Below are 25742 nucleotides of genomic sequence, written 5' to 3'. Positions count from 1 at the left end.
CGGTTTCTTAATTCTTATTCCAAACTCCAGTTAAATAATAGCCGTTGATCTGATTGTCAATTGTCATCTGTGGAAAGATTTTTTTTTTTTTTTTTTTTTTTTGTTATAAGAAAATCATTTAAATGAGCTGTGATGCGTTTATTTGTACACCCAGTCAACCTAAAAGGTACAATTTCACTTTTCATTTTTTTTTTTTAAATTCTAATTTATAAGTTACAGTTTATTTTTAGAATTTTTTTTTTTAATTTCAAAATATTATTATTTAGTTCTAGTATTATTGTGATATGATTATTTTTTGTTCTCCATCAAAAAATTGTTAAATTCTATAAAATACAGAGTACTAATTAACATGTTTAAAACTCATAAATGACCAACCCCAACCATCCAACCAAAAAAAAAAGAAAAAAAAAAAGGAGGAAAATGGCACTTCAAATTGGATCCAAAACCGTGAACTGACAATTCAAAATAAAAATTAAATCGCGGTTATATATACTTGTATTTGAGAATAAAAATAAATGCGAAAAGAACATACACTATTTGTAAATATTATAATTCTAATTTTAAGCTAATGCTAGTAATTGTTCCGATTTGAACCTCCAGTTCACGGTTCAGGATTTATTTATTTTTTCAGTTCACGATTTTAATAAACGAAAACCCAATTATTGGATTCTGGTTCTGAATCATAATCAAAATATTTCGATTTGATTGTTGTAGTGTCCGGTTCAGTTCGAACCGAACCGTGGTCATCTCTACGTATAAGCAATAATTTGTTGAAGAAGAGAAATAAATAAAATATTTATTTTAAAGGTAGAAACGTCCATTTAATATATCAGGGAAAAACCCGTCACTTTTATAATAATTGATAAAATAAATGTGGATGCATGAATAACACAAGAGAAAAAAAATATTATAAGCATATAACTTATGGGAAAAAGGTGTCATTTTCCAAAAAAAAAAAAAAAACACAGTTTGTTTATGTGCCAACACCATTTTTCTTTGTTTAAAACCTATATATTCCTTTCATACTATTCCGTGCTCATTAGTCTCATCCCGGCGGCAACAACCGCAAGTGCACGACGAAATCGGAGTAGAAAATAAATCAAAACGAGAAATCCATTCTTCGGTCTTGAAAAGTCTATTGTTTAAGACTTGACGATCCTCCCATGTTTGGCATAGCAGCGAATTATTATTATTGGCAACAAATGGATGATTGAGTAGCTTATCAGCACTCCATCTGACATTTGGGTTTCTTTCGAAACACCTCATTACAAAATCCTTAGCACAATCAGATATGTCAGTTGGGACTTGGGGTTCGTTGAAGGCCATGTCTAGAGCTAACTTATTGTCGTCATTACTGTTACATGATGATGAAAACCTCCAAGGCGACTCCCCGACCATCATCTCCGCTACCATGCACCCTATTGCCCATATATCTTTAGGCGCCTCGTGCATGCCGCAAAATAGAGATTTGGGGGAGGTGTAGAGTAAAGCTCCCCGGTGACCCTCCTCTCCGGCGACCTTAGATAGCCGAAAATCACCTATCTTGAGCTGATTCAAGCCGCAACCACACTTGCATGGGAAGAGAAGAACGTTGTTGGGCTTCAAATCGCAGTGGACAAACCCGAGACGATGAACTTCTTGGATTCCCTTCAGAAGCTGATAAGCGTAGAGCGAAGCTTCAGATTCCGAGATGGATCTTTCCCGGGAATTGATCAATCTCTGAAGTGTTTCGCCGGGAACGTACTCCAACAGAAGGTTGTACACATTGTTTCCATGCTCTACACTTGTGTCGTCTCCAAAACACTGAATTATATAGGGACATCCTCGAAACTTTTTCAGAATTTGCCCTTCCTCCCAAATGGAATCAGAAAACTTGACCTTCGAAGACTTCACGACTAACTTCACTGAAACACAAGTAGGTGAAGTATAATATTGAACGAGAAACACAATGCCGTGAGCTCCCCCACCAAGGAGTTCCAACTTTTGGCAATTCATACTGAAGATGTGATGACTGATGATTACTAAGATAGTATGATGATGAAGAATTGATGATCCACAATAGTGTTGGTACGGTATTATATAGGAGTTGAGAAAATCTCTCAATCCAATTAAGTTTAGTATTAGAAGAAAAAAAATTAATAAAAATTATATAGTAATCCCACTTCAATCCGGAATAGAATTCAGAAACATATTGGGACTTTAAGTAATTAGGAAAATTACGAACATTGTAGACTAAAAAAATTAAGAAATAATTAACTAATACATTTTTTTGTTTTAATTTTTTTTTTTCATATGTTGTGAATAAAATAAAATTCCCTGGTCGTAATTATGAAATAAAAATTAAAAACTAATGTTTAGTAATATTTCAAATTTTATTCTGACACAATAAATCAAATATCTAACTAAATATAAACACAATAATATGATATATTGTTAATACAACATAACGTTTAAATTAAAATCAAATTTAGTGTGTGATGAGCATTCTTAGCTTGGTATACTTGGAGAGTATAGAGAGTTGGCCTGAGGATTCCAAGAATTTCTCATGTATCCACACTTAGCTTAATCGATCTTCGCCTCTTAGCTTCAACTCACACTTCACAAGAAGATCCTACGCAATGTTCTTGCAGCAACACGGGAAGCAAGCTTTCCTACTAGATCGCCTGGTAAAAGCAGCAGCTTTTGTTGCATATTTTGTGGGAGCTGCCATGTATATATCATTGATTTCCTTGTTAGTTGTTATAAACTTGAATCCAACTCTGGACGCCACCAAAGTGGACACAGACTCTGATACCATGTTATAAACTAAGATTGGGATGATGAATAAGGATACGGCTTCAAAAACTATTAAGAATAATGCATACCCTTGATTAAGTATCAATCAAAACTGGCTAATAAGTGCAGTCTGCAAAATTTATTATTTACCTCTGGGATGACAGAAAGAAGTGGCAGTAGTTCCTGAGCAGATTCAAACTGATTAAGGGCAAAAGGCACTCCATTTGATAGTTCCCTCTGGTTAGAGTGTGCGTTGATGCCATTAGCCTTCTACAAAAGAGTTAGTCAGGAGAAGTTACTAATTAAATGTCAAGTCTGCAAGATATTTTGCTACAATATAAAAGTCATAATATATAGGTCTTTAGATTGGGCAGTTAGATTGTATAAAAGATGTAAAGAACCTGCCTAAATGGTGACTTCCTAAACAAGAGTGAAACAGATAGAAGACTAAACTCATGGCTTCAAAAATATTAAGTGAAGTGCACGTACAGATCTAATATTAGCCCTGTGTGATTCATATTAGTTGCACAACCCTTGGCACCTATAAGGCCTCCTTGCTAATTGTGCTATTCAAGTATTCATGATTCAAGATTGAAAAAAGACTCCTAGTTTATCAATGGAAAGCCCTCTTCTACTTCATTTAGAAAACTACCCCAGAGCAATAATATTAAGTTTATGACACTTTTATGGCCACCAAATATAAATGTTTAGATGCTTCTCCCAAAATTTTCTGAATTATCATCTTACATTGGCTGGCAATGCATATACACCCAATCTACTTGTTGATACTCATTTGAGTATTTACCACTTGATGTCTGTTGTCTGTCATACTACAGATTCACCAGAAGACTTTAACATAAACACTCTGGTCTTCTAATTGGTATAATATGATCCAGTAATTCACTAGACTTAATGTAACTGATAGTGTACAAGCAAATTCAAGTGAAACAGTTTCTCAGAAATATTCTGCATTTTTGTTGTAAATCAATATTGTGATAACACTCTTCTTTTGAGTAAATGTTTCCACATGTGTTACACTCTTACCATGCTGGGTCTTTTATCAAGTCCTTGTAGAAATAGTACAAGACGCTGCAAATTTCTCAGATTCATAATATCTTCATCTGTCATTGAAGAAAATGAATCGGAAGGAGAGAAGGGCAGGTTTGCAGACACAGCAGTTGTTACAGACTCAAGAGTTGCAAGCCCAAGCGCATCCAAACCCTATTATGAGAAGTGAAAAAAAGCAGAAATGCCACAGTATTTGAATGATGATTGTGTTCAAGTTAAAGTAATCGGGAACCTATTCAAGCCTCTCATTTGCATTGTAACTTCCAAAGAAATACATACCTTAGCTAATTCATCAAGAAGTACTTCTCTTACAAATGTACCCTGAAAGGTTCAGATGATTTTGCAAACATGTCAATGTATTCCAGTCTCATAATCATTAATAGCAGTAGCAAATAGCAAATAGCAAATCATAGGGCAGGATACCTTTTCATCCAATGTAAAAGCAAGAATTTGCTTGATAATGACCCTGGTTTCACTGACATCAGTTTTCTTCAGGGTTCTCTCCATCCTGGCACGGAGAGACTGTTAAAGACGAGTTAGGCTCCAAATGTCTAGGAAGTTAATTGGGAAATATGATAACAAAAAATTGATAGGAAGTAAAGGATCCATTCTTTGACATTGATGGAAATCAAGTAAAGAAAACAGTATGCAAGTGCTGATTCTGAAGAATACAAAATGTGTCATATAATCCGAGGAAAATGCTTTAAAGTCCATAGCAATTGACATGCTGGTTTTAAGAGCATATATGCTTCACTATTGTTCCAAAAACATTTTCAATAACTGACATCTGATATAACGAGTCTAGGTGCAGCTGATGCATTGTGAATTTGTGATGCAATATGTGGAAATATATGTAATCTTACCTCCGATATGAGAGACTCCATACGGTCAATCCTGAACGTGCCATCCTAAAAAAAACTTGGAATTAAAACTATGGATGGCGAAAACACAGTTGTATAAAACTAGATGAATCTGCATGTACCTTATAAAGAAGTGCCTTTAGAGTAGATTTCAGTTTTGGTGAGCTGTCAGTAAGTACTTTTCTGGCAATCCAAGGGTATGTACTACCTAAAACTTTGTAATTTGGGTCAAAGCTGATTGCAATACCCTCCAAAACAGCAAGGCTGTATATCCCCAAAAAATGAAAATGAAAAATTGCAATTGCTAACTTCTACTTCTACAATTTGTATTATAGACCAAAAAAACTATTTAAAAACAAAAACAAACAAACAAACAAACTACAATTTGTAGATTGTAATGATATTAAGATAATTAAAGAATAATTTAATGATACTAGAGACAATAGATTTATTCTACTGTTAGTATTCTCATTATTATTTAAATAAGAGGATGTATACCTTCGAATTACTAGGGAAAAATAGGAAGGGATTTGGAATTTGAATTTATACCTGCAAATAATTTAAAAAAAATATTGACTCAGAATACTATTAGATTGAGAGATTTCATCTGTAGAATAAATATAATTGTATGTTAATTATGGTATTTTCAAATGTAAATTAGAAATTGGGTCTCCAGTGAAAAATAGTAATAAGTTTACAGGAAAGCTAACCTCCATAATTGTATATTAATTATGGTATTTTCAAATGTAAATTAGAAATTGGGTCTCCAGTGAAGAATAGTAATAAGTTTACAGGAAAGCTAACCTCCTATGAAGAAAATTTAAGCAAGATTTTTACTGAACTATGAATATATGTGTAAAGAAAGGCAGGTGCTCATTTCATTTTTGTTTTAAGGATGCTTATCTGATACAATAATGTTTAAATAAGATCATGAGATCTTGAAATATAAAACTCCATTCTTGCAAAACATCTTTGCTCAATTAGAGAAATTTAAGTTGAATATAGGTAGAATGCATGTGGCATTTTCATTGAACTATCCATGCAAAATGTACAACATATTATATAGAAATGTTCAGTTAACCCTTGAAATAGCTGTTAGAAATTGTACATGGTGAATCCTAAATCTGTGAGAAGATCCCCAAAACTTATATTTTGGACTCCTCTTGCAACAACATCTTGGAAAACACCTAAAATAAGAGAAAAAAAAAAAAAGTTAGTACATGAAGGCTATATGTCCCCTCTATCTCTGGACTCAAACAAGGTAAGACGGTTAATTAATAAAGATTTTTAGTGTGTAAAAAAAAAAAAAAAAAAAAAACAGAATTAATAAATACAGATGCAGAAGCAAAAACCTGTTAATGCCTTTGTAACGGCATCCTTGTCTGCTGTTGGTGGAAGAAGCCTGTCAATATCAACATTGAAACATGACACATACAGACATACAGTAATAACATTTTTATTGGCTATTGAAGAGAAATGTAACCATAGTACCCAAGAGTGACAAAGTCCTTGGCCAGTGCATCATAATCACGATTTACAAGATGGAGACATGCTTCAATGAAACCATCACGAAATTCTTCTTTAAACTCACCCATCATACCAAAGTCTGGAGATTAAAAAAATCTCGCCATTAACTTTTTGGTGGTTAATTGTTAAAAAAAAAAAAAAAAAAAAAAAAACAAAACAAAACAAAACAAAAAAACAAAAAAAACAAACAAACAAACAAAAATAGTCCAAACTCCAAATGAGAATGGCTATAAGATCAGAAGGCAGTACAATAGCAATAATCAGAGACATTAGAAGGATTTTTTTTTTTTTCCAAACAATAAACACTATAGTATCTTGTTGTAACCTGGTAGCTCGTTATCATTCCAGAATCAACATTAAAAATTTCATAGAATTTGAAAGCACATAGCTTTAAAGATAGGTTATGAGTTGTAGCAACATACTTAAATGTCTTATACAGTATCGAGAAATAAACAATTTAAGCAGCTACTCTTAAAGTTCTCATTTACAAAACATAATACATGTCTCATTTTGAAGAGAGAACCAAGACTTCAAATAACTAAAATAGGATTGAATATTTTCACATTCCTACATGCTATTTTCCAGAAAACAAATTGAAGCTTTCTAATTAGGAAGAGTATCATGAATCCTATTTATAAACAAATTCAGCACATTAAGCTTTCCAGATTTCATTGCAAACCAAACCCTAGTGAACAGTAAATCCTGATAAATAAAACCACTTCTGTGTACTTTCCATCACATGAAAACTAATTGAAGATGCTACCTAAGTAGGCTAGTTTTCCATCATATGTACGAAGAAGATTTCCAGGATGTGGATCTGCATGATAAAAACCATATTCCAAAAGTTGATTGAATGAGCAATACACCCCAACCTGTAAACAAATCGGTGAGTAGGTATCTATTTCAGAAGCTATATATCACAACATAAATGTGTAACTTTGAGTTGATATAATAAAGTACTAAGGCAAATGAATTCCAAAGTTTGACCTCAATTAAATAAAGATCCTTTACTTCAGCCAGCTTTATACCCTGAAAAAAACCAATTTAATATCAGCAAGATCTACAAAGTGCCATCATAATAAAATAAAGCAACACTTATGTGATTGTACCTCCACCCATTGCATGGTGAGAACTTTACGAGTAGTTTGTGACACATACATTTCTGGCACCATAACATCTTTAATGCCGCCATATAATTTTCTGTTTTAGAAAATATTAAGCTATAGTTAGCACTAATAAAAAGGAGAGTACATTATACTAAACAAATGGACAACATGTTTGAGAAATGGGCTAACAAAAAATATACAGGGTGTGGATGTGAAACTCATTTTGTAAGCAACTAACTCTTTCAATCATGTAACGAACATGAAGCTTCTATCCATGAAAAAAATATTTCAGGAAAGAAAGGTGGCATATAGATCTGGGAACATGAAGTTCACCCTAGTTATATATTATTATTGAAATGAGGGAAAAGGAACAAGTTGTTTACTCTGAAGTCTGAACAGGATTTCTGTTGTAGAGCACGAGGCTAATAGTGTATCAAAAATATTTCAGGAAAGAGAGGTGTGAGAAACTAATGCATACAAATATCAACAAATTAAGTAGTATTTTACCTAAATTTGATTGCATTACTTGCTTCTCTTTCATAATCCATCTCCTGCATTCAATTTGATTGCCTGTATTCAATATAAAGCACTAAGAATATTCCTCTTCTGATACCAGGAGAAATACGTTTGTTTAAGCACAGATTTTTGGAGAGTAGAACATGACAGGTAAGCATATCAAAAAAAAAAAAAAAAAAAAAAAAAAAAAAACTTACAATAATAGAAATTTACGGTCAGAATTTCATTCTTTAGGCCTGGCCTGTTAGGGCTTAAGTCCATCCTTTATTTTAGTTTCTTTATATTAGTATAGGCCCAATCTCAAGGGCTGAGTATGTGTTATGGTCACTTTTGGACCATCAGTTCTAAGACATTTTAATTCCTTTGCTTAATAAAGTTTTTTTTGATCAAAAAATAAAAAATAAAATTGGTGAAATAAGTTATTCTATACTTCAGGTGCACCCTTTCAAAGTTCAAACAATGACAATCTTTTTAGGAGTCATTAACCCATAAAGAAGTTAGTCTCATCATTATAATTCCATAGAGATTAAGATGAACCCTGCTTATCTTTATCTTTCCAAAATAGATATACCTTATATAAACCTTGAAAATTCCAAATGCTTTAAAACGGTTGCTCAAAATAATCAAGAGGCAACAGGAACAGGAGTTAGTTGGATGTATGTAGCTAAGGGAGAATAAACTTCTTGAATCAATGGTTTATCAGCAAAGCCTCAACTTTTCTATTTTCCCTTCTTCAGTTACACCCAGGATGATAGAATCTTAAGTATCTTATTTTCAGATTATGCCTTTAAGATTTCTGATGAATCTAAGCATAAAACTTATTTTCAACCTCTAGGTATGGAGGTGAAACTAACCAATCCAGTGTAGTCCTTAAGCCAACTCCTTCTAACAGGGTGTGCTGAAGGGGTCTTATTTAAAATGTACAAGGAGGTATCCAGATTTGCCGTCAAAATGCAAATGAATACTTACCCGAAAAAGGCTTGATGCCCACTCATCAACAACTGCCTGCACATTGAAGAACATAAAATGATATGTATATATTAGAAGTGGTAAAGTCAGTTACTTGGAAACAAAAGGTGCTATTAAAAATGACAAGTGGTCTTCACTGGACAAGAAATATACTACATCTCTTAGACAAATAATTTGAGTTCTATCTTATGGAGCAAGTTAGCAATCGCCTAATATAAGTTTTGTGTTTCAACTTATCAGCCCCTGACCCCCAATCAGAAATATACTTTTTGGCTGCTATACCTGAAGATCAGTGTTGAATTTGCCTGCTTTCCTTACTAGGCCTGCTAGAAACCTTAAAATCAATATATCCAAGGAGATTGCAGCTTGAACTCCTGGCCTTTGCACTTTGACAGCAACTATTTGTCCACTACGTTGAAGCCTAGCTTGGTAGACCTTCCAAAAGATATTAAAAATGGCTTTTAGAAAGGAAGTACTGACAAGTAATCTTGCTTTAGAAATTGGATGCTGTCCATAAATTCATAAAGAGCAACTACCTGTCCAAGTGATGCTGCTGCAACAGGCTCAGGTGAAACCTCTGAAAATAGTACATCTAAGGGCAACCCAAGTTCTTGCTCTATAGTACCAAAAGCAACTTCATTGGGAAATGGAGTTATTTGGTCTTGCAACAATGAGAGCTCATCCAAATATGAAGGAGGAATCAAATCCTAGAAAACAAAACCATAAGGTAAGTCCCAATAATTAATGCATGTCTAAAATTTTTTAGCACATTCTCTAAAGAAGCTAAATTTGTGTGGTAGAACAAACAGTATGGTTGTAAAGCTAAACTAACTATGAGCTTGATTGAAGAAAAAGATGCCTTTATACCAGTAAGGTGAAATAGGAAAACTATGGCAATGTGGTGAAATAGGAAAACTATGGCAATGTTTTCATGCACTTAAAAAAAAAAGTTTTATTTAATGATCCCAACCACTGTAGTGTCTGCCAGAGAACAGGGGAAGATAAGAGATTGCGGGGGGAAGAAGATTGATTAGGGGATAGATTGTAGGGAGAGGAACGACATAATCTAAACAAACAGAATAGTGAGGGTTTCTTCATCTTTGATTCCCTACGAAGATTTAAGGTTTGATTGGTCTTTGAGGGCTAACATCCAACTGATTTTCCTGTATCAAATGGTGGATGGGAAGGTATTTGGATTGGGAATGCTTAGTCTATGTTATGGCATAACCTTTCTTAGACATGTTTCCAACAAGAATTTCTGAAGAAACAATAAATTAGGAGCTCAATGTCATCTTAATCTATAGATGTTAAAAGGTAAGCAGCAATGCATCATGCTTGAGTAACCTTCATAGTCAAATTACATAGCATCAAATATTTGTTTCAGAAACCCAAAGATCATTTTAGCAACTCCGTATTATAGAAGGAAAGAAGTATAGTAGTATACAGATAGGAAAAAGGTTTGGTATTATGTATGGATAAGGAAGCATTACTTACAGCCCGAGATGAGACAGCCTGTGCAATTTTAACATATGCCTGTGATACAAATCAAACAAAGGCAAGAGTGTTATTTCTCATTTTGTACAATATTTTAATAAGATATCTCAAATCAATGCTCAAAATAACGATCAGAGAGTTAAATTTAATGTAAAGGATACAACTTAATCACTGCTAGAGATACCTATATACCTTTAATAATTTATTAAAAAAAAACATACGAAAATTGAAATTAATTACTTTAACATTTAAATACAAAGAGGTACCGAGTCAAACACTCTGCAAATAAAATTGTTGGGTGAATAATGACAGAAAAATTACCGGGCCAAGCTGTACCAATATCTTCCTCAGTTGCTCAGCTCTAATCTGCATAGAGCACGAAGAAGAGTAGATTCCAATTCAGCTATTCAAGTATAGACATATACATAATACGTAAATTTTTGTCTATTTATTTTTGCTAATAAATTGAAAAGCTACCTTGAACATGTCGTCTGCTCGTTCGCTAACGGTGTCAATGTATCTGAGGGCGAACCACTTGCCGAGAGTGGAGCCTATTTGGAAGAGGCGTCGCAGCACAAGGAGCGGCTTCTTCTGATAGATTGCGGCTATTTTCGCGATGTTGTACTCTGCAAGTGTTTCCTCCTCGGCAGGACTAAGCTCGAAAACATAACCCGAGTACTTGGTAAAGTCATCCTCCACACGTACAGCCGCCGGCAGCTGAGGTGCTAGTCGGCGGGAATTGGAGGAGCTGAAACTGGCCCGTTTCGGCAAGAAAAAACGGCGGGAGGAATAGCCGGAAAAAGACGAGGTGGAGAACAGCGGCGGAGATGGTGGCGGGACCCCTAGCGTTTTCATTTCGTTTCTGTGGCGGAGGGGCGCGGAATTGTCAGGTATAACGGTAGAAGGACAGTGTTTGGATAGCCGGGAACCAATTAGGCAATTATTAATTTATTATCTTTTTCCGAACCTTGTGGATAATGAAAATGGGAAGTTATAGTGTTCAATTTCAGCACGGCAAAACTTCGCAAATCTAAACATTTATCCGGTGTACACTATTAGTTGATCGTGACAATTTTTTCTAGTCACTCGAAAAAACAAGAAAGTTGACAAATGCTTAGTCATACAAATTTAATAATCGATTTAAGCAATAGTATAATGAAGATGAACGGTTTAAGTAATAGGAGGTTAATTTCCCCATGTAACTTTAACTCCAATGAGAAATCAATAGAACAAAACATGCAAGAGCAGATTATCTTTGCCACAATATTTCTTCAATACAAAACTAAATTGCAGGAAGGTAAACAAACAATCTAGGCACTTAAAGGCCATTCATAGTCGCAGGTACAAAAACTCAATCACCAATTTGACACTAGAAAGCACCTATAGCAGCAGCCTTCCTGTTTCACATTCTATCTTCTCTCCGCCGAGGTGCACAAGTTACGATTTCGTCCACCCTTAAAATCATCTCAGCAGCCTCAGTTGCAGAGAGCAATACTGCTTGCTTGACTTTGAATGCCTCCGATATGCCCAGTTCTGCCATATTTCCAACCTGTCAATGGAGCCACATGTAAAGTGTGAGTGGAAGAATTTGAATTTGCATATAGTAGCTACATTTGTAGAACAACGCATCAAAAAAAAATAAAAATCTTTGAATGTTACTCACAGATCCAGTGATGACATCAATCCCGGCAGTGCATCCTTCCTTCTGATGTTCAGCACGGAGTTGAGCAATAAGTTCAGCACTGTCCAGACCAGCATTGTCAGCGATGGTTGTTGGAATGGCCGAAAGTGCCCGTGAGAAAGCTTCAATTGCATGAGATCTTTTCCCAGGAGTTTTTTTGGCCAGTTCATCTACTGCCTTAGCCATTACCATCTCGGGCCATCCACCACCAAGTAATACCCTACTATCATTCACGGTCTGTGAAAGTACACACAAGGCATCATGCAGGGATCTTTCAGCTTCGTCTAGAACATGAGGGCTGCAGGAGAATAGGAAGAATGGTTTAGAGCTACACAACCACCTCTAGTTTCTCAAGGGAGACATGATTTGCTGTTAAATAATACAACATATATCTTTAGAAAACTGAGTTTACTATCAAGTACCTTGCGCCTCTCAAGACGATTGTACATGCCTGGCCCATCTCAACCCCAGAAAAATGGATAAGCTTGTCCTCACCAATCATGATCTCCTCGATAAGTTTACAATGCCCTAGCTTAACAGACTCTGGATTGTCAAAGGTTGATGCAATCTCACCACCAGTGACTAAACCAAGACGCTCAATACCATCAAAATCAGCATGCTCTATAGCTAGAATCCCAGCATCAGCAAAAAGTTCCTCTGGGAAATTATAGATCAGCTGTCTGTTAACAAAACAGTTGATTCCATGGCCAATAATCTTTTCCACCTTCTCCCTCATTTTGTTCTTTTCAGCTGTTTCTAGCTCAGCAACTTTAGCCATTGAGTCAACACGAACACGTGCACCATAAATCTTTACCTTATCAGTATCCATTGCAGTATTAGCCACCAAGATCTTTGCATTTTCAATTCGTTTAGGTTGGCCAACGCCAATTTTTTTGTCCAGAATAAACCTACAAATAATACCAAGTGTTAAAAACAACTAATATGTTAATAAGCATTTCAACATGTAGCAAAAAAGGTGGATTGAAGACTATCAAGTATACTTGACAAAATTAAGAAAATACGGACTTTAAATGCCTTTGAACTTTATGCAAGTCAGCTAAAGATACGAATGGCCCGGAGAATTCCCATTTAAAGTAAACAAACACTAACAAAGGGACTTTAAAATAGTTTATCATGACCAAAAGAAACCTCGACCGTAAAGGTGTAAATAGGGCACTTGCAAATTGCAATTAGTTAGCAAATGAGGATTATCTATCCAGATGGCAAGCCTATCAACTAAATTGCATGTACACAATAGGACCAGTCATTCATGAAGGACTCAGGGCATCATAACAGTTAGAATAACAAAATTACAAAACTACCAAGCCTAGGTTGCTTACCCCTCATCTAGGAATGAGTCTTTAAGTGAACCTCCAGGCTTCTTAATAATCTGGATTGACTCAAGATTGGTGCTTCCCTGTCATATCAAACAAATGCAACACTTTCAACTACTACTATTACACCAAGTTCACAACAGATAATCAAATGTTACCCAAAAAAGAAGTGATCGAATACCCATAGAAAATTATTAAGTGAGAAAGGAAAAGAGTGATATATACACCTCCAAGAGTATGATAAACAAGATTAAATAATGGCAACAACAACAACAACAACAAAAAACTACAACAAACAAAACAAAACAAAACAAAACAAAAGGCCTAATATTGATAGATTAGTCCACACTCCACATTCAAATAGATTTCTGTCCTAACAAAGTTAAAATTTTACACCAACAGGTTCACAAAATCTGCTATAATTTATTTTATTTTTGGTGGGTAGGGGAGGGGGTTTAAGGTTGAAAAACAAAGATCTAGCAACTTAACAAGAAAATGCCAAAATATATGAAGATTAATATACCTTCAACCTCATAACAGCATCAACAGCCAGCTTGGCAAAATGCTCCTTGTCTTGAGACAAAATCTTGGAACTTAAAGTAGTCATTGCAATCTTCATCAAGTCTACTCTGAATTTCTCTGCATTTGAACACAGCACCACAAAAAAGAGCAGTCACAAAAAAATAAACAGAAACTAAAAAGAATAACCAACAAAACGGGAGATTGTAGACCCATCATCATAGCATGAATATTCACTCTATTCAGTCTTAGGATTCACATTTTATTGAATTCAAATGACCGGGAAAAAGAAGTTGAAGATAAAACAGATCAAAGAAGCTTCTTTATTTTAATTGATAACATGACCCAAGAATATATACCTGCATCTTGTTTGTTATCAACAACCTTTTCTAACAATGCATCGCGTGCACATTCAGCTGCCATGCGGAAACCTAAGATATACAATGAAAACAGACAAACATAATTGATGAGGCTACACCATTAACATGCTGCAAAAATGAAAAATTACAAAACATAAAGGATAACTGTAAATAGTAAATGCCAAGTGATATGTACGTGTGACAAGTCCTGAACATATAAATCATTTAGTATGAAACAAACCTGAAATAATTGTCATTGGATGAATCTTTGAATTTACCAGCTTTTCTGCCTCCCTTAAAAGTTCACCAGCCAAAACAACTACTGAAGTTGTACCATCACCAACTTCATCGTCTTGGACTTTAGAGATGTCTGACAAAGTTGTTAAGATCCACCAAAGTTGATAAACTATATTCTCCTATTATTTCCTCAGCATAATAGACTGTGAATTATTCTCAAAAACAAACAAACAAAAAAAAAAAGACTGAATTCTAACACCTTACTAGAATACTGGATCTCCTCTCTAAAGAGGACTAAGTTGTGAACTATGTTTATTACGTAAATGGAAAATTAGTTATCAATCATCATTAAAAAAAAAAAATGAGATATAGAACAAAGAGGGGACCAAATACCCAAGCATTGTATCATCGTCACCTAACCCAAAGTACCAAAAAAAAAAAGAAAAAAACTACGGAGTAACAAAATTCCAGTATTAAGGATACCAACAAGAACTTTGGCAGCAGGGTTGTCTATATGAAGGGATTTAAGGATGGTTGCACCATCATTTGTAACTGTAACACTGTGACCCCTGCCTGTTGACTGCAAAATCTTGTCCTGTTAAGGAAAACAAAAATTGTAACACTTCAACCCATACTTCAAAATTTCTGGAAAATTATAAAGCTGCTGCAAACAGTTTGGAAGTGTATCTTACCATTCCCTTTGGACCTAGGGTTGTTTTCACCAAATCAGCAATTGCCATTGCCCCCACAAAGGATGCCTAACCACAACAGCACAACAAATTAAACTATGAATAAAAGTAAATAATTGTTGCAAGTGGCAAGAAAACAAAAGCATATTATGCCATGTTATTTTCCCTCAAGAGTACCTCAAAAGTAAATAACACCGAAGCATTTACTACTTCCTAGAGAAAAGGCTTACCATTCTTGCTCTCTCGCCCTTTTCTTCAGTAGCTTCATCTTTCAGAAGTTTGTGAGCCTTCAGAAATAAGAAATTTCAGGAAAAAAAAAAAACCAACAACAACAACATACTAATCTGACAAACTAGATGGTAACATTATATGAAGTACAATGATCATACCGCCATCAGAAACCCTATTACAGGTGGAAACACGCGCCAAAAAGTACGAAATGGAAAATCAAGCTCAAGTTGTAATAACTGCGATCTGAAAATGAAAATAACATAAAATATCTATCACTTTTCATCAAACAGAGATCAGGATTTTAAAGTTTTACAGTTTACACTATATTCTACCAAATGAAATGTGCTCCTAAACAGAACTGCATAAACATGAGGTTATTACATTACAGTAAAACTACTACTGAACCATTTAATTTGGTTTCAGAAGACTTGCTGAAGAGTTAAAAGCTAGAAATAAAAAGTGAGCTCGTAGAAAGACAGTTGGGGAAGATCACCTGAACGGCGGCGCCGGCGGATGAGCTAAATCTCGTCGACGACGAAGAAGCGTCAGTACTAACTAGGTAGCGACTATAGCGAAATGGAAGAATCTCGAGAGGCGGGGTTTTGAGGGTACGATTGGTGTGGTTGTAATTTCCTGGACTTTACGAGGGTAAAGTTGCCATCTAAAATATTGTCAGATTTTAAACCCCGTGGGCCAAAATGACTATATCATTCTGGACTTTTCATTCGGCCCGGGCCCAATAACGTCAAAAACGAAAAGGGAAACAAAAATCCACATTTGTGTTAGAAATTTGCCTTTCCATTGATTAGTAATTTGGTAAATACTGGTTAGTGAATTTGACTAGTTAATTGTAGAAAAATGTTTAGTAAATTAGTTGTTAACTGATAGATGATTACATACAAAATAATTTTTTAAAAAAATTAATCGAAAAAGACTATTTTTAGCAGCTTTTGAATTTTAACATTTTTGAGCAATAGTTGTTACTAAAAACTAATTAATCAAACATTCATGTTATTGTTTAACCAAGTCAAACAACTAATAGTACTGGAATAAGTCAAAATTAACTAATAAACTAACTATATTATCAAATAAGATCATTGTCTATTAGCAAACTCAATACCAACCTATAGCCACGCATTCTCCCATATTAACATGAGAGTGTGAGAAATTTGACAAGTGTTGTACATGTTATTACTTATAGGGTGGTTGGTAAATAGTTGTTAGCTAATTAGATTAGTGGGTTTGAGTAATTGATAGTATTAGCTGATTGTAGAAAGATATTTGATAATTAGTGATAGTTATTTTAAGTAGTTTTTTGCATATTAGCATTTTAGAGCAATAAGCTATTACAAAAAGTTAATTAATCAAACACTTATATTGAATGTTTAATCAAGTCAAACAACAAATAGTGGTCAAATAAATCAAATTTACATGATAAGGTTAACTATGTTACCAAACGTGGTCATAGTTTTTCTTATATATTGACAATTAGGAACGAATAATGTACAATTAAAAATAATAATGATTCTAACACTGGAATGGCAAGCGCAAGTGGCGTTATTGGGGACCATCAAGGCAACTGGATTGTAGGCTTTGTTACAAATATTGGCAATACGAACAGCTTCATAGCTGAATTATGGGGGCTTAGGGAAGGCATCAAGATTGCCAAGAATAGAGGTTTCACGAATCTTTTAGCAGAATCGGACTCTGTTTAATCCAAGCGCTTAAAAATAACTCGGATTTAAGACCGGAAGCCAGTACTATAATTATGGACTGTAAGAATATGATGAGAAACTTCCATGATTTCGACCTTATACATGTCCTCCGAGAAAGGAATCAATGTGCCGACTTTTTGGCCAACCCGGGTCAACATTCTTCTTGGGGACCCTCAGTTCTGATTCATCCACCGGATGGGATTCAAGGATTTCTGACTCGTGATGCCAACTCCGTCTCAACAAGAAGAATCTCCTAACCTTTTCTGGAGCTTTTATAGCTCCTCTTTCTGTACCAAAATAATAATAATAATAATAATAATAATGATTCTTTATTATATACTATCAAAAGTAAGTTGTTTTCTAACTCAAACATTGTTTACTATATATTAACTAGGTGGTTAAAATTTTCACCACTTTCAAATTAAATAATAAACTCAGTTGGCAATTTAAAAAGAAAAGATGAAAATTTAAATAATTTATTTTTAAAATGATGGGTAATAACTAGTTTTCCAGTAGTGTATGGGAAACACATTAATTAATGAGCTTTTAACATATATAATTAATATTAATAATTAATAATTAATATAACTTAATAAATTTTAATTAATTCTAGTTGTATTGGGTTTATGATTCTTATGCTTAATTCAAAGCGGGAAAGGAATCCTAAAATTAAATGGAACAGCATTACCTATAAACTATAAATAAATTCCGATGTTAATTGATCTCTCATATCTCCATCTACTGCAAGGTTTCTTTTTTTTTTTTTTTGCTAAAAATCTACTGCAAGGTTTCTGATCTATCTTCTAATGGCGGATATAGTTGCTTCCTTTCTTGAGGTCGCCGGCGAAGGCATCTCTCCCGACACGGAAAGGCAGTTCCTTGATGCCACAGGCGGGATGCTTGACGAAGCACTTTCACTCTTTTTCACAAGCGGTGGAGTATTGGAACAGCCGCCGGCCCTATCACCGTCAGATATTGGCGGCGGTAGTGCGCGGCCACCGTCGAACTCTCGAAGGGAAACGTTTCTCGACGGAGACGAACCCGCACCGATGGTGGAAGATTTATGGCGGGGATCTTCTTCCTCCAACAATGGCGGGAATAGAGCAACGGATCTCGCGGCTTTGTATCGTCCGCCTTACGAGTTGATGTACTATGGATCCTTCGAGGGCTCGAAGGGTGAAGCTAGGGATCTGGACAGATGGCTTATTATTAACGTGCAATCCGCCGGAGAATTCGCCTCCCACGTTCTCAACCGCGATATTTGGGGCGACGAATCCGTCGCGCAGATAATCCGGAGCACCTTCGTTTTCTGGCAGTTCGACCACGACATGGAGGAAGGCCGGAAGGTCTGCACCTACTACAACCTCACTTCCCTGCCGGCGGTTCTGGTGATTGACCATATCACCGGTCGGAATATGAAATCCTGGACCGGAACGGTTCAACCTGATACTTTCCTGCTGGAAGGTCTTCAACCGTTTTTGGATCAAACGCCGTCCGATTATCTCGCAAGTTACTGCAACAAACGCCGCCGAGACCAGATCGAAGCCAAAGAAGAAGTAGAAGAAGTAGAAGAAGAAGAAACAGCCATGGTAAATGAGACGGAGATGGAGACGAAGAAAGAGGATGACGTCATGCATTATCCCGATCTTCCTGAAGAGCCGCCATTGATGAGTGACGCAAATCTGGTTTGTAGAGTTGGAATTCGGCTACCTGACGGGAGAAGGCTGCAAAGGAGGTTTTTGCGTAGTGATCCAGTTCAGTTGTTGTGGTCTTTCTGCCATCTCCACGTCGGAACAAAGCCATTCCGGTTGATGCAGGCGGGTGTCCCCGGAGCGCCGAGGGTTGTTTTGGACTATAAAACTCAAATGAGCTTTGAGGAATCAGGCATAAGTAACTCCATGATTATAGTAACTTGGGATTGAAGATATATATGTTGATCGAATATCTTATAATTTTTTATTTTTAATTTTTGAAACAGAATATCTTATACTTCGATCTTATACTTCGATCTTATACTTCTTATACTTCTATTAATGTTACGGACTAGAATAGTTTATTTTTAGTATTATAAAATCTTTGCATAATTTGAGTTTTCATGATTATTAATACAACTATTACAGGGTGTTTGGTTGGAGAGGGAGAATTATGTGGGAAAGGAATTGTAATTCCATGGGAGTTGAATTACTGGGAATGAAGTGGGAATTTAAATTCCAGTGTTTGGTTGATAGGAATAGAATTACTGGGAATTTCAATTCCAATGTTTGGTATACATGGGAATTGAAAGGGAATAAGTAGTATAAAGTCAAAAATGTCCATTATTGTTGTTAGACATTAATTTTAGGTTAAAAAAGGAAGGGGTAATTTTGACTCATCACTATCTTTTTTTTCCCAGGAATTAAAATACCAAGGGGGGACCTGGGATTTTAATTCCATGAAAATTGGGGAATTGCAATTCCCTCCAACCAAACTACGAAATTTAATGGCCTTTGGAATTAAGTGGGAATTAAGTGGGAAGGGAATTTAAAATCCCTCCAACCAAACGCCCTGTTAATTGAATTATGTGTGGCTTTTGATGGGTTTCAAGCAATACGTGGATCATATATAGTCTCTTTTTTATCCACAACATATGATTGACCTATCAAATTCAAACATATTTATATATTATATACTCAATACGGTTAATAAATTGCTTTTGAATCAAATTAAATATTTATTTGTAAAATAGGCCGGATATTCATGCTTCAACATGCATGAATGATATAACATGACCCATCACACATTATTGTTAAATTTTTTTTTGAAACCTGTTTTTGTTGTTTTTTTTTCAACATTAAACTAATGTTTTGCATGTGGAATTCCAATGTTTAAATAAACGAACATGAAACAATTTATTACATGATGTGGAGTGTATGGTATAAAGTTTTTGGAATGAGTAGTTCATTAAATCTAAGGATATATTCTTCTTTACGGATACTTAGCTTGTTTTTCAATAGTTAGTTTTATAATACTCCATAGTACAAAGTTTGTTTATAAAGTCTCACGTAATACAACATGCAATATTTTTAGGTGAAAATGAAAATTTGTAACCCATTACTCACTATAAAAGCCTCACTTAGCACAACAATATTAATGGGTTACAAGATTCGTAATGCATTACTTAGTGGACCCAGATCTTATACGTGATTTTGAATTTTTATTTTGACAGCAACCATTTGTTGTTCAATCACATTACACTATATTTTTTTTTTTACTATAAAGTATGTGTATGTGTCTTTTGTTATGCGTTTATGTATCTCATATTATGCAATTCTGTACCTTAAGTTTATGGATTATGTACCTAAAATAAAGTAAATATAACATGTGTTTTTGTGTTTTGTGTTATGCGTTGCTGTGTTTCATGTTATGCAATTCTGTACCTTAAATGCACGAATTATGTACATGAAATATATTAGAAGTTGTGTAACACACAATATATTGTGTGTCTTATTTTACAAATTTATGTATTGTATTGTGAAATTATGTGCATATATGACATAAATCAGATTTGAGAATAAGTAAATATATAACATGTGTATGTGTTTTATGTTATGAGTTTGTGTGTCTCGTGTTATAAAATTATGTATCTTAAGAGTATTGATTATGTACATATAATAAATTAAAATTTGTATTGAAACATGAGAAACGAGAAATTACAAAATATGTTAAAGCATAAATACCAAAACGACGTCGTTTTGATCCAGGGTCCACAATGCTACGTGCGATTTACTTTTTATATGTAACTAGTATTTTCACCCGTGTGATGCATGAAATATATTTGTTATGATATTTGAAAAATATTTGGATCGATATACAATTATATAAATTATAACATCGAATATTATATAATGCTATTGAAGAATGGAAGAATTGAATTAGATCGATTGTATTCTATGATGTTATCATTGCTTGAATTCAAAAAAATAATTGCTCAATTAATAGCCAATGTGTAGATGTACGCATCTGATGCTGAAACTTTAGAGATTTTATATCTTAGTTATAGAAATCATTTGCTATTTTAATTTATTTATATAAAATATATATTTTCTATGTAGATATATTAACAAATTCATTATGTGTAGATTTATTAACAAATTCATTATATCTGAGTATATTCAGTATGAGTATGTGTGTAAATTATAGTATGAATCTCAACTATAGCATTAGTATAATACTAATAAATAAATAAATAATATAAATTTTATATTCTATGAGTAAAAAAAATGTGATTATATTATGTGGAGAACAAATTCATTATGTGATAAATTTTGGTGATGATGTATATTAAAGTATGATTGTTCAACATACAACATACAACATAAATATTAATATTGATTGATATTAATCTAATATCACTAAAAAATACAGTGATGTATGTTTTAAAAAATGCAAAAATAATGCAATATCTATCATGGAGTCATGAAATAAACACTCTAGTGTTTGGTGGTTGACAACTGTGCGTTGATATTCCCTGGACAAATAACAACACATTGATCGAGACCTAATAGAACTTTTCCTTGTCCTACGAGATAGATGAGAGGCAGTGGCAAAATTTGACTACTTGTCTCCATTATTAAACAATACAGAGAAAGTTGAGAAATAGCAGAGATGAATTAAAAGTATAGTAGAGAATTAGTGAGTTCGTGATCATTTTATATTCAGTGAGTTATATCCTAAAATCATGTATGTTAAATTCTGTGTCAATTATTAATTCATTTTCGTTTTCAATTTGTCTAATTTTCGTGCCATTTTTATTCTCAGCCAAATATTTTTAATACATATCAATTAGTTTATACAATAATAATTAATATAATTGCCAGTACTAAAAAATTAATATAATTGCCAATATATATTCATAATTTATACATTCCGTGTCATTTTAATCTCAGTCAATTATTTTTTAATAACAGGTTCCACTTTCAATTTACCTATACTATTGTTTAGACAATCTGACAATTTCCTTTTTTCATTTGAGTCAATTTGTAATTTTTTTTAATCAAATATTAATTATCATTTTCTTTTTCAATTGGTCTAATTTTTTTGTCATATATGTTGTCAGTCAATTTTTTTTAATACATATGAATTAATTAATTATTAATAACAAACTCTTTTTATAATATTTTTTGTCAAATATTAATAACATATTCATTTTTCTAATTAACATATACTATTGTTTGGACGGTATGACCATTTCTTTTTTCATTTTAGTCAATTTGGTATCATTTTTAATTTTTAATCAAGTACTAATATTCATTTCGTTTTTCAATTGGTATAATTTCTATGTCATTTTTTTTAATTCTCAGACTCTCAGTCAATTATTATTTTTAATACATATTAATTAGTTAGTTATTAATAACGATTTTTTTTTTTGGATATTTCCAGTCAATTATTAATTTTAAATACATATCAATTAGTCGATTAGTTAATTATTAATAGCAGATTCATTTTTAAATATTTTCAGTAAATTATTAACAACAAATTACTTTACAAATTTACCTATACTATTGTTTGGGCGGTGTGATCATTTCATTTTTTTTTTTGCCTTTAAGTGAATTTGGAATCATTTTTAATTTTCAGTCAATTATTAATAGTCATTTCATATTTCAATTGGTCTAAATTTCGGGCCGTTTTTATTCTCAGTTAATAATTTTTTTTTTGTAATATTTTTTAAACTATAATTTCACTTACGAACATTGTGTGAATAAACGAATAAAACAGATGCATATTCAAAGTAATGCAAAACCATGAAATCTTATAATCTTTAATTACACAATCTTCCTACTAAATTATGGATACTATCGTTTCTATTCCACTTTCTCTTTAATTGGCACGTTTGGTTCGCGGAATGAATTTTGAAGGAATAGGAATATTATTCCATATGGAATGAAATAGGTAAGGAATAAAATATAAATTGTATTATATTGTTTGATTCGGTGAATGAATAGACTTTAGGAATGTTATTCTAGTGTTTGGTTGGTTTACGGAATAGAAATGGAATATATGTGTAAAAGACATAACTACCCTTATACAAAATATTATTATTATTATTATTATTATTATTATTATTATTGAAGTGCGGACCTGATCCAATTGCAACTATAGTTGAAAGCATCTTCTCAACCGCGAAGTATAGAATGCTAGAAGAGTCGCACCTAGAAGGACGAGCGATCTTCTCACCGACTTTAGATGTTGATCAAATTAATCAGTATATGTGTGACATGAACACTGCAGAAGGTCGGACGTATTTAAGCTGTGACTCTTTGTGTAAGGCAGAATCAGATTGTGATAATCTCTCACAAGTACATACTCCTGAAATTTTAAATAGCTTGAGATTGTCTGAACTTCCTAATCATTCATTGACAATAAAGGTTGGTGCACATGTTATGTTACTGCAGAACATAGACCACTCTCTTGGTCTTTGCAATGATACGTGCCCCATCGTTACAAGATTGGCGGATCATATTGTCAAAGCAAGAATAATTAATGCAACATGGCATGGAAACAAAGTTCTTATACCACGAATGTCTCTCACCCCTTCTGATACGAGATTGCCATTCAAGCTACAGCGTAAACAATTATCTTTGATGCTAGCATATGCAATGACTATCAACAAAAGCCAGGGTCAAACACTAACTCACGTTCGCTTTTTATTGAAAAAACCAGTCTTTAATCACGGTGAATTGTACGTGGTGCTTTCCCAAATCACTCACATCCTAATGGCCTTAAGGTTTTAATTAGCTCTAAACGAGGATAGACAAACTTCTGTTACTACTACTAATGTCGTCTACATATAAGTTTTCAACAATGTGTAATTCAAAACAGTTATATTATGTATTCTTCTTGCACCAATATAACAAAATTGTTACATATCTACATCTTACGTATATATTCCGTTATCCACATCTTACGTATATATTCCGTTACAAAAAAAATTCTATAGCTAAATTACTATACATAAAGATAATGAGACCAATTAATTCAATTCAAAAATATTCATACAAACTTTAATTCAACAATAAAATTTACACTATCAAATATAAAACAAATTTATAATTCATATATTATAATAAATACATTCCGTGCATCCCACGGGTGCAAATACTAGTATTATAACTTAATAAATTTTAATTACTCCTAGTTGTATTGGGTTTATGATTCTTATGCTTAATTCAAAACGGGAAAGGATCGATCGGAATCCTAAAATTAGATGGAACAGCATTATATTACCTATAAATAAACTATAAATAAATTCCCATGTTAATTGATCTCTCATATCTTCATCTGATCTACTGCAAGGTTTCTGATCAATCTTCTAATGGCGGATATAGTTGCTTCCTTTCTTGAGGTCGCCGGCGTCGGCATCTCTCCCGACACGGCAAGGCAATTCCTTGATGCCACAGGCGGGATGCTTGACGAAGCACTTTCACTCTTTTTCACAAGCGGTGGAGTATTGGAACAGCCGCCGCCCCTATCACCGTCAGATATTGGCGGCGGTAGTGCGCGGCCACCGTCGAACTCTCGAAGGGAAACGTTTCTCGACGGAGACGCACCCTCGGCGATGGTGGAAGATTTATGGCGGGGATCTTCTTCCTCCAACAATGGCGGGAATAGAGCAACGGATCTCGCGGCTTTGTATCGGCCGCCTTACGAGTTGATGTACTACGGATCCTTCGAGGGCTCGAAGGGGGAAGCTAGGTATCTGGACAGATGGCTTATTGTTAACGTGCAATCCGCCGGAGAATTCGCCTCCCACGTTCTCAACCGCGATATTTGGGGCGACGAATCCGTCGCGCAGATAATCAGGAGCACCTTCGTTTTCTGGCAGTACGACCACGGCACGGAGGAAGGCCGGAAGGTCTGCACCTACTACAACCTCACTTCCCTGCCGGCGGTTCTGGTGATTGACCCTATCACCGGTCGGAATATGAAATCCTGGACCGGAACGGTTCAACCTGATACTTTCCTGCTGGAAGGTCTTCAACCGTTTTTGGATCAAACGCCGTCCGATTATCTCGCAAGCTACTGCAACAAACGCCGCCGAGTCCAGATCGAAGCTAAAGAAGAAAAACAAGATTATCTCGCAAGCTACTGCAATAAACGCCGCCGAGTCCAGATCGAAGCTAAAGAAGAAAAACAAGGAGAAGGAGAAGCTAAAGAAGAGAAGGAAGGAGAAGGAGAAGTAGCAGGCATGGTAAATGAGATGACTGAGACGAAGAAAGAGGATGACGTCATGCATTATTATCCCGATCTCCCTGAAGAGCCGCCATTGATGAGTGACGCAAATCTGGTTTGTAGAGTTGGAATTCGGCTACCTGACGGGCGAAGGCCTCAAAGGAGGTTTTTGCGCAGTGATCCGGTTCAGTTGTTGTGGTCTTTCTGCCATCTCCACGTCGGAACAAAGCCATTCCGGTTGATGCAGGCGGGTGTCCCCGGAGCGCCAAGGGTTGTTCTGGACTATAAAACTCAAATGAGCTTTGAGGAATCAGGCATCAGTAGCTCCATGATTATAGTAACTTAATTGGGATTAATTGAAGATATATATGTTGAATATCTAATAATAATATATATATATATATATATATATATATATATTTTTTATGGAAACAGAATATCTTATAGTTCTATT

General features: G+C 34.4%; 5 protein-coding genes across 6 annotated transcripts; 2 read left to right on the top strand and 3 right to left on the bottom strand.

Moving 5' to 3' along the window:
- Window positions 1-1020: 1020 nt before the first annotated feature.
- On the bottom strand, window positions 1021-1995 carry LOC109149182 (mitogen-activated protein kinase kinase 7-like). Its single transcript, XM_019296845.1, has one exon. The coding sequence runs from the start codon at window positions 1993-1995 to the stop codon at window positions 1021-1023; it is 975 nt and encodes a 324-aa protein (XP_019152390.1).
- A 391-nt stretch (window positions 1996-2386) lies between these two features.
- On the bottom strand, window positions 2387-11229 carry LOC109149642 (uncharacterized aarF domain-containing protein kinase At1g71810, chloroplastic). 2 transcript variants are annotated; one of them, XM_019297538.1, is made up of 21 exons: window positions 10793-11229; window positions 10637-10681; window positions 10316-10354; window positions 9358-9528; window positions 9104-9256; window positions 8822-8857; window positions 7844-7887; window positions 7340-7430; window positions 7218-7259; window positions 6994-7102; window positions 6195-6309; window positions 6056-6105; window positions 5812-5890; window positions 5202-5252; window positions 4826-4967; window positions 4707-4751; window positions 4267-4365; window positions 4123-4164; window positions 3820-3996; window positions 2926-3045; window positions 2387-2703 (listed from the first exon to the last, which is right to left on the bottom strand). In XM_019297538.1, exons 1-21 carry the CDS (start codon window positions 11168-11170, stop codon window positions 2599-2601), a joined length of 2133 nt encoding a protein of 710 aa, XP_019153083.1. In that variant the 5' UTR covers window positions 11171-11229; the 3' UTR covers window positions 2387-2598. The 2 variants fall into 2 exon arrangements, with proteins under 2 accessions (XP_019153083.1, XP_019153084.1); XM_019297539.1 differs by having other exon boundaries at window positions 2926-3042.
- A 285-nt stretch (window positions 11230-11514) lies between these two features.
- Window positions 11515-15972, bottom strand: LOC109149643 (T-complex protein 1 subunit beta). The gene is made up of 12 exons (XM_019297540.1): window positions 15859-15972; window positions 15524-15608; window positions 15365-15421; window positions 15138-15203; window positions 14929-15040; window positions 14450-14578; window positions 14209-14280; window positions 13854-13969; window positions 13337-13413; window positions 12419-12904; window positions 11979-12294; window positions 11515-11864 (listed from the first exon to the last, which is right to left on the bottom strand). Exons 2-12 carry the CDS (start codon window positions 15527-15529, stop codon window positions 11718-11720), a joined length of 1584 nt encoding a protein of 527 aa, XP_019153085.1. The 5' UTR covers window positions 15530-15608; window positions 15859-15972; the 3' UTR covers window positions 11515-11717.
- Window positions 15973-17886: 1914 nt separating this feature from the next.
- Window positions 17887-19002, top strand: LOC109149181 (plant UBX domain-containing protein 7-like). Its single transcript, XM_019296844.1, has one exon. It carries the CDS (start codon window positions 17887-17889, stop codon window positions 19000-19002), a length of 1116 nt encoding a protein of 371 aa, XP_019152389.1.
- Window positions 19003-24431: 5429 nt separating this feature from the next.
- LOC109149180 (plant UBX domain-containing protein 7-like) lies at window positions 24432-25634 on the top strand. The gene has a single exon (XM_019296843.1). The coding sequence runs from the start codon at window positions 24432-24434 to the stop codon at window positions 25632-25634; it is 1203 nt and encodes a 400-aa protein (XP_019152388.1).
- The last annotated feature ends 108 nt before the right edge of the window (window positions 25635-25742 follow it).

This window comes from Ipomoea nil, unplaced genomic scaffold, assembly GCF_001879475.1.
Source record: "Ipomoea nil cultivar Tokyo-kokei standard unplaced genomic scaffold, Asagao_1.1 scaffold2159, whole genome shotgun sequence".
NCBI lineage: Eukaryota > Viridiplantae > Streptophyta > Magnoliopsida > Solanales > Convolvulaceae > Ipomoea > Ipomoea nil.
Note: the sequence above shows the minus strand (reverse complement) of the source record. Positions and strands in the feature narration are given on the sequence as shown.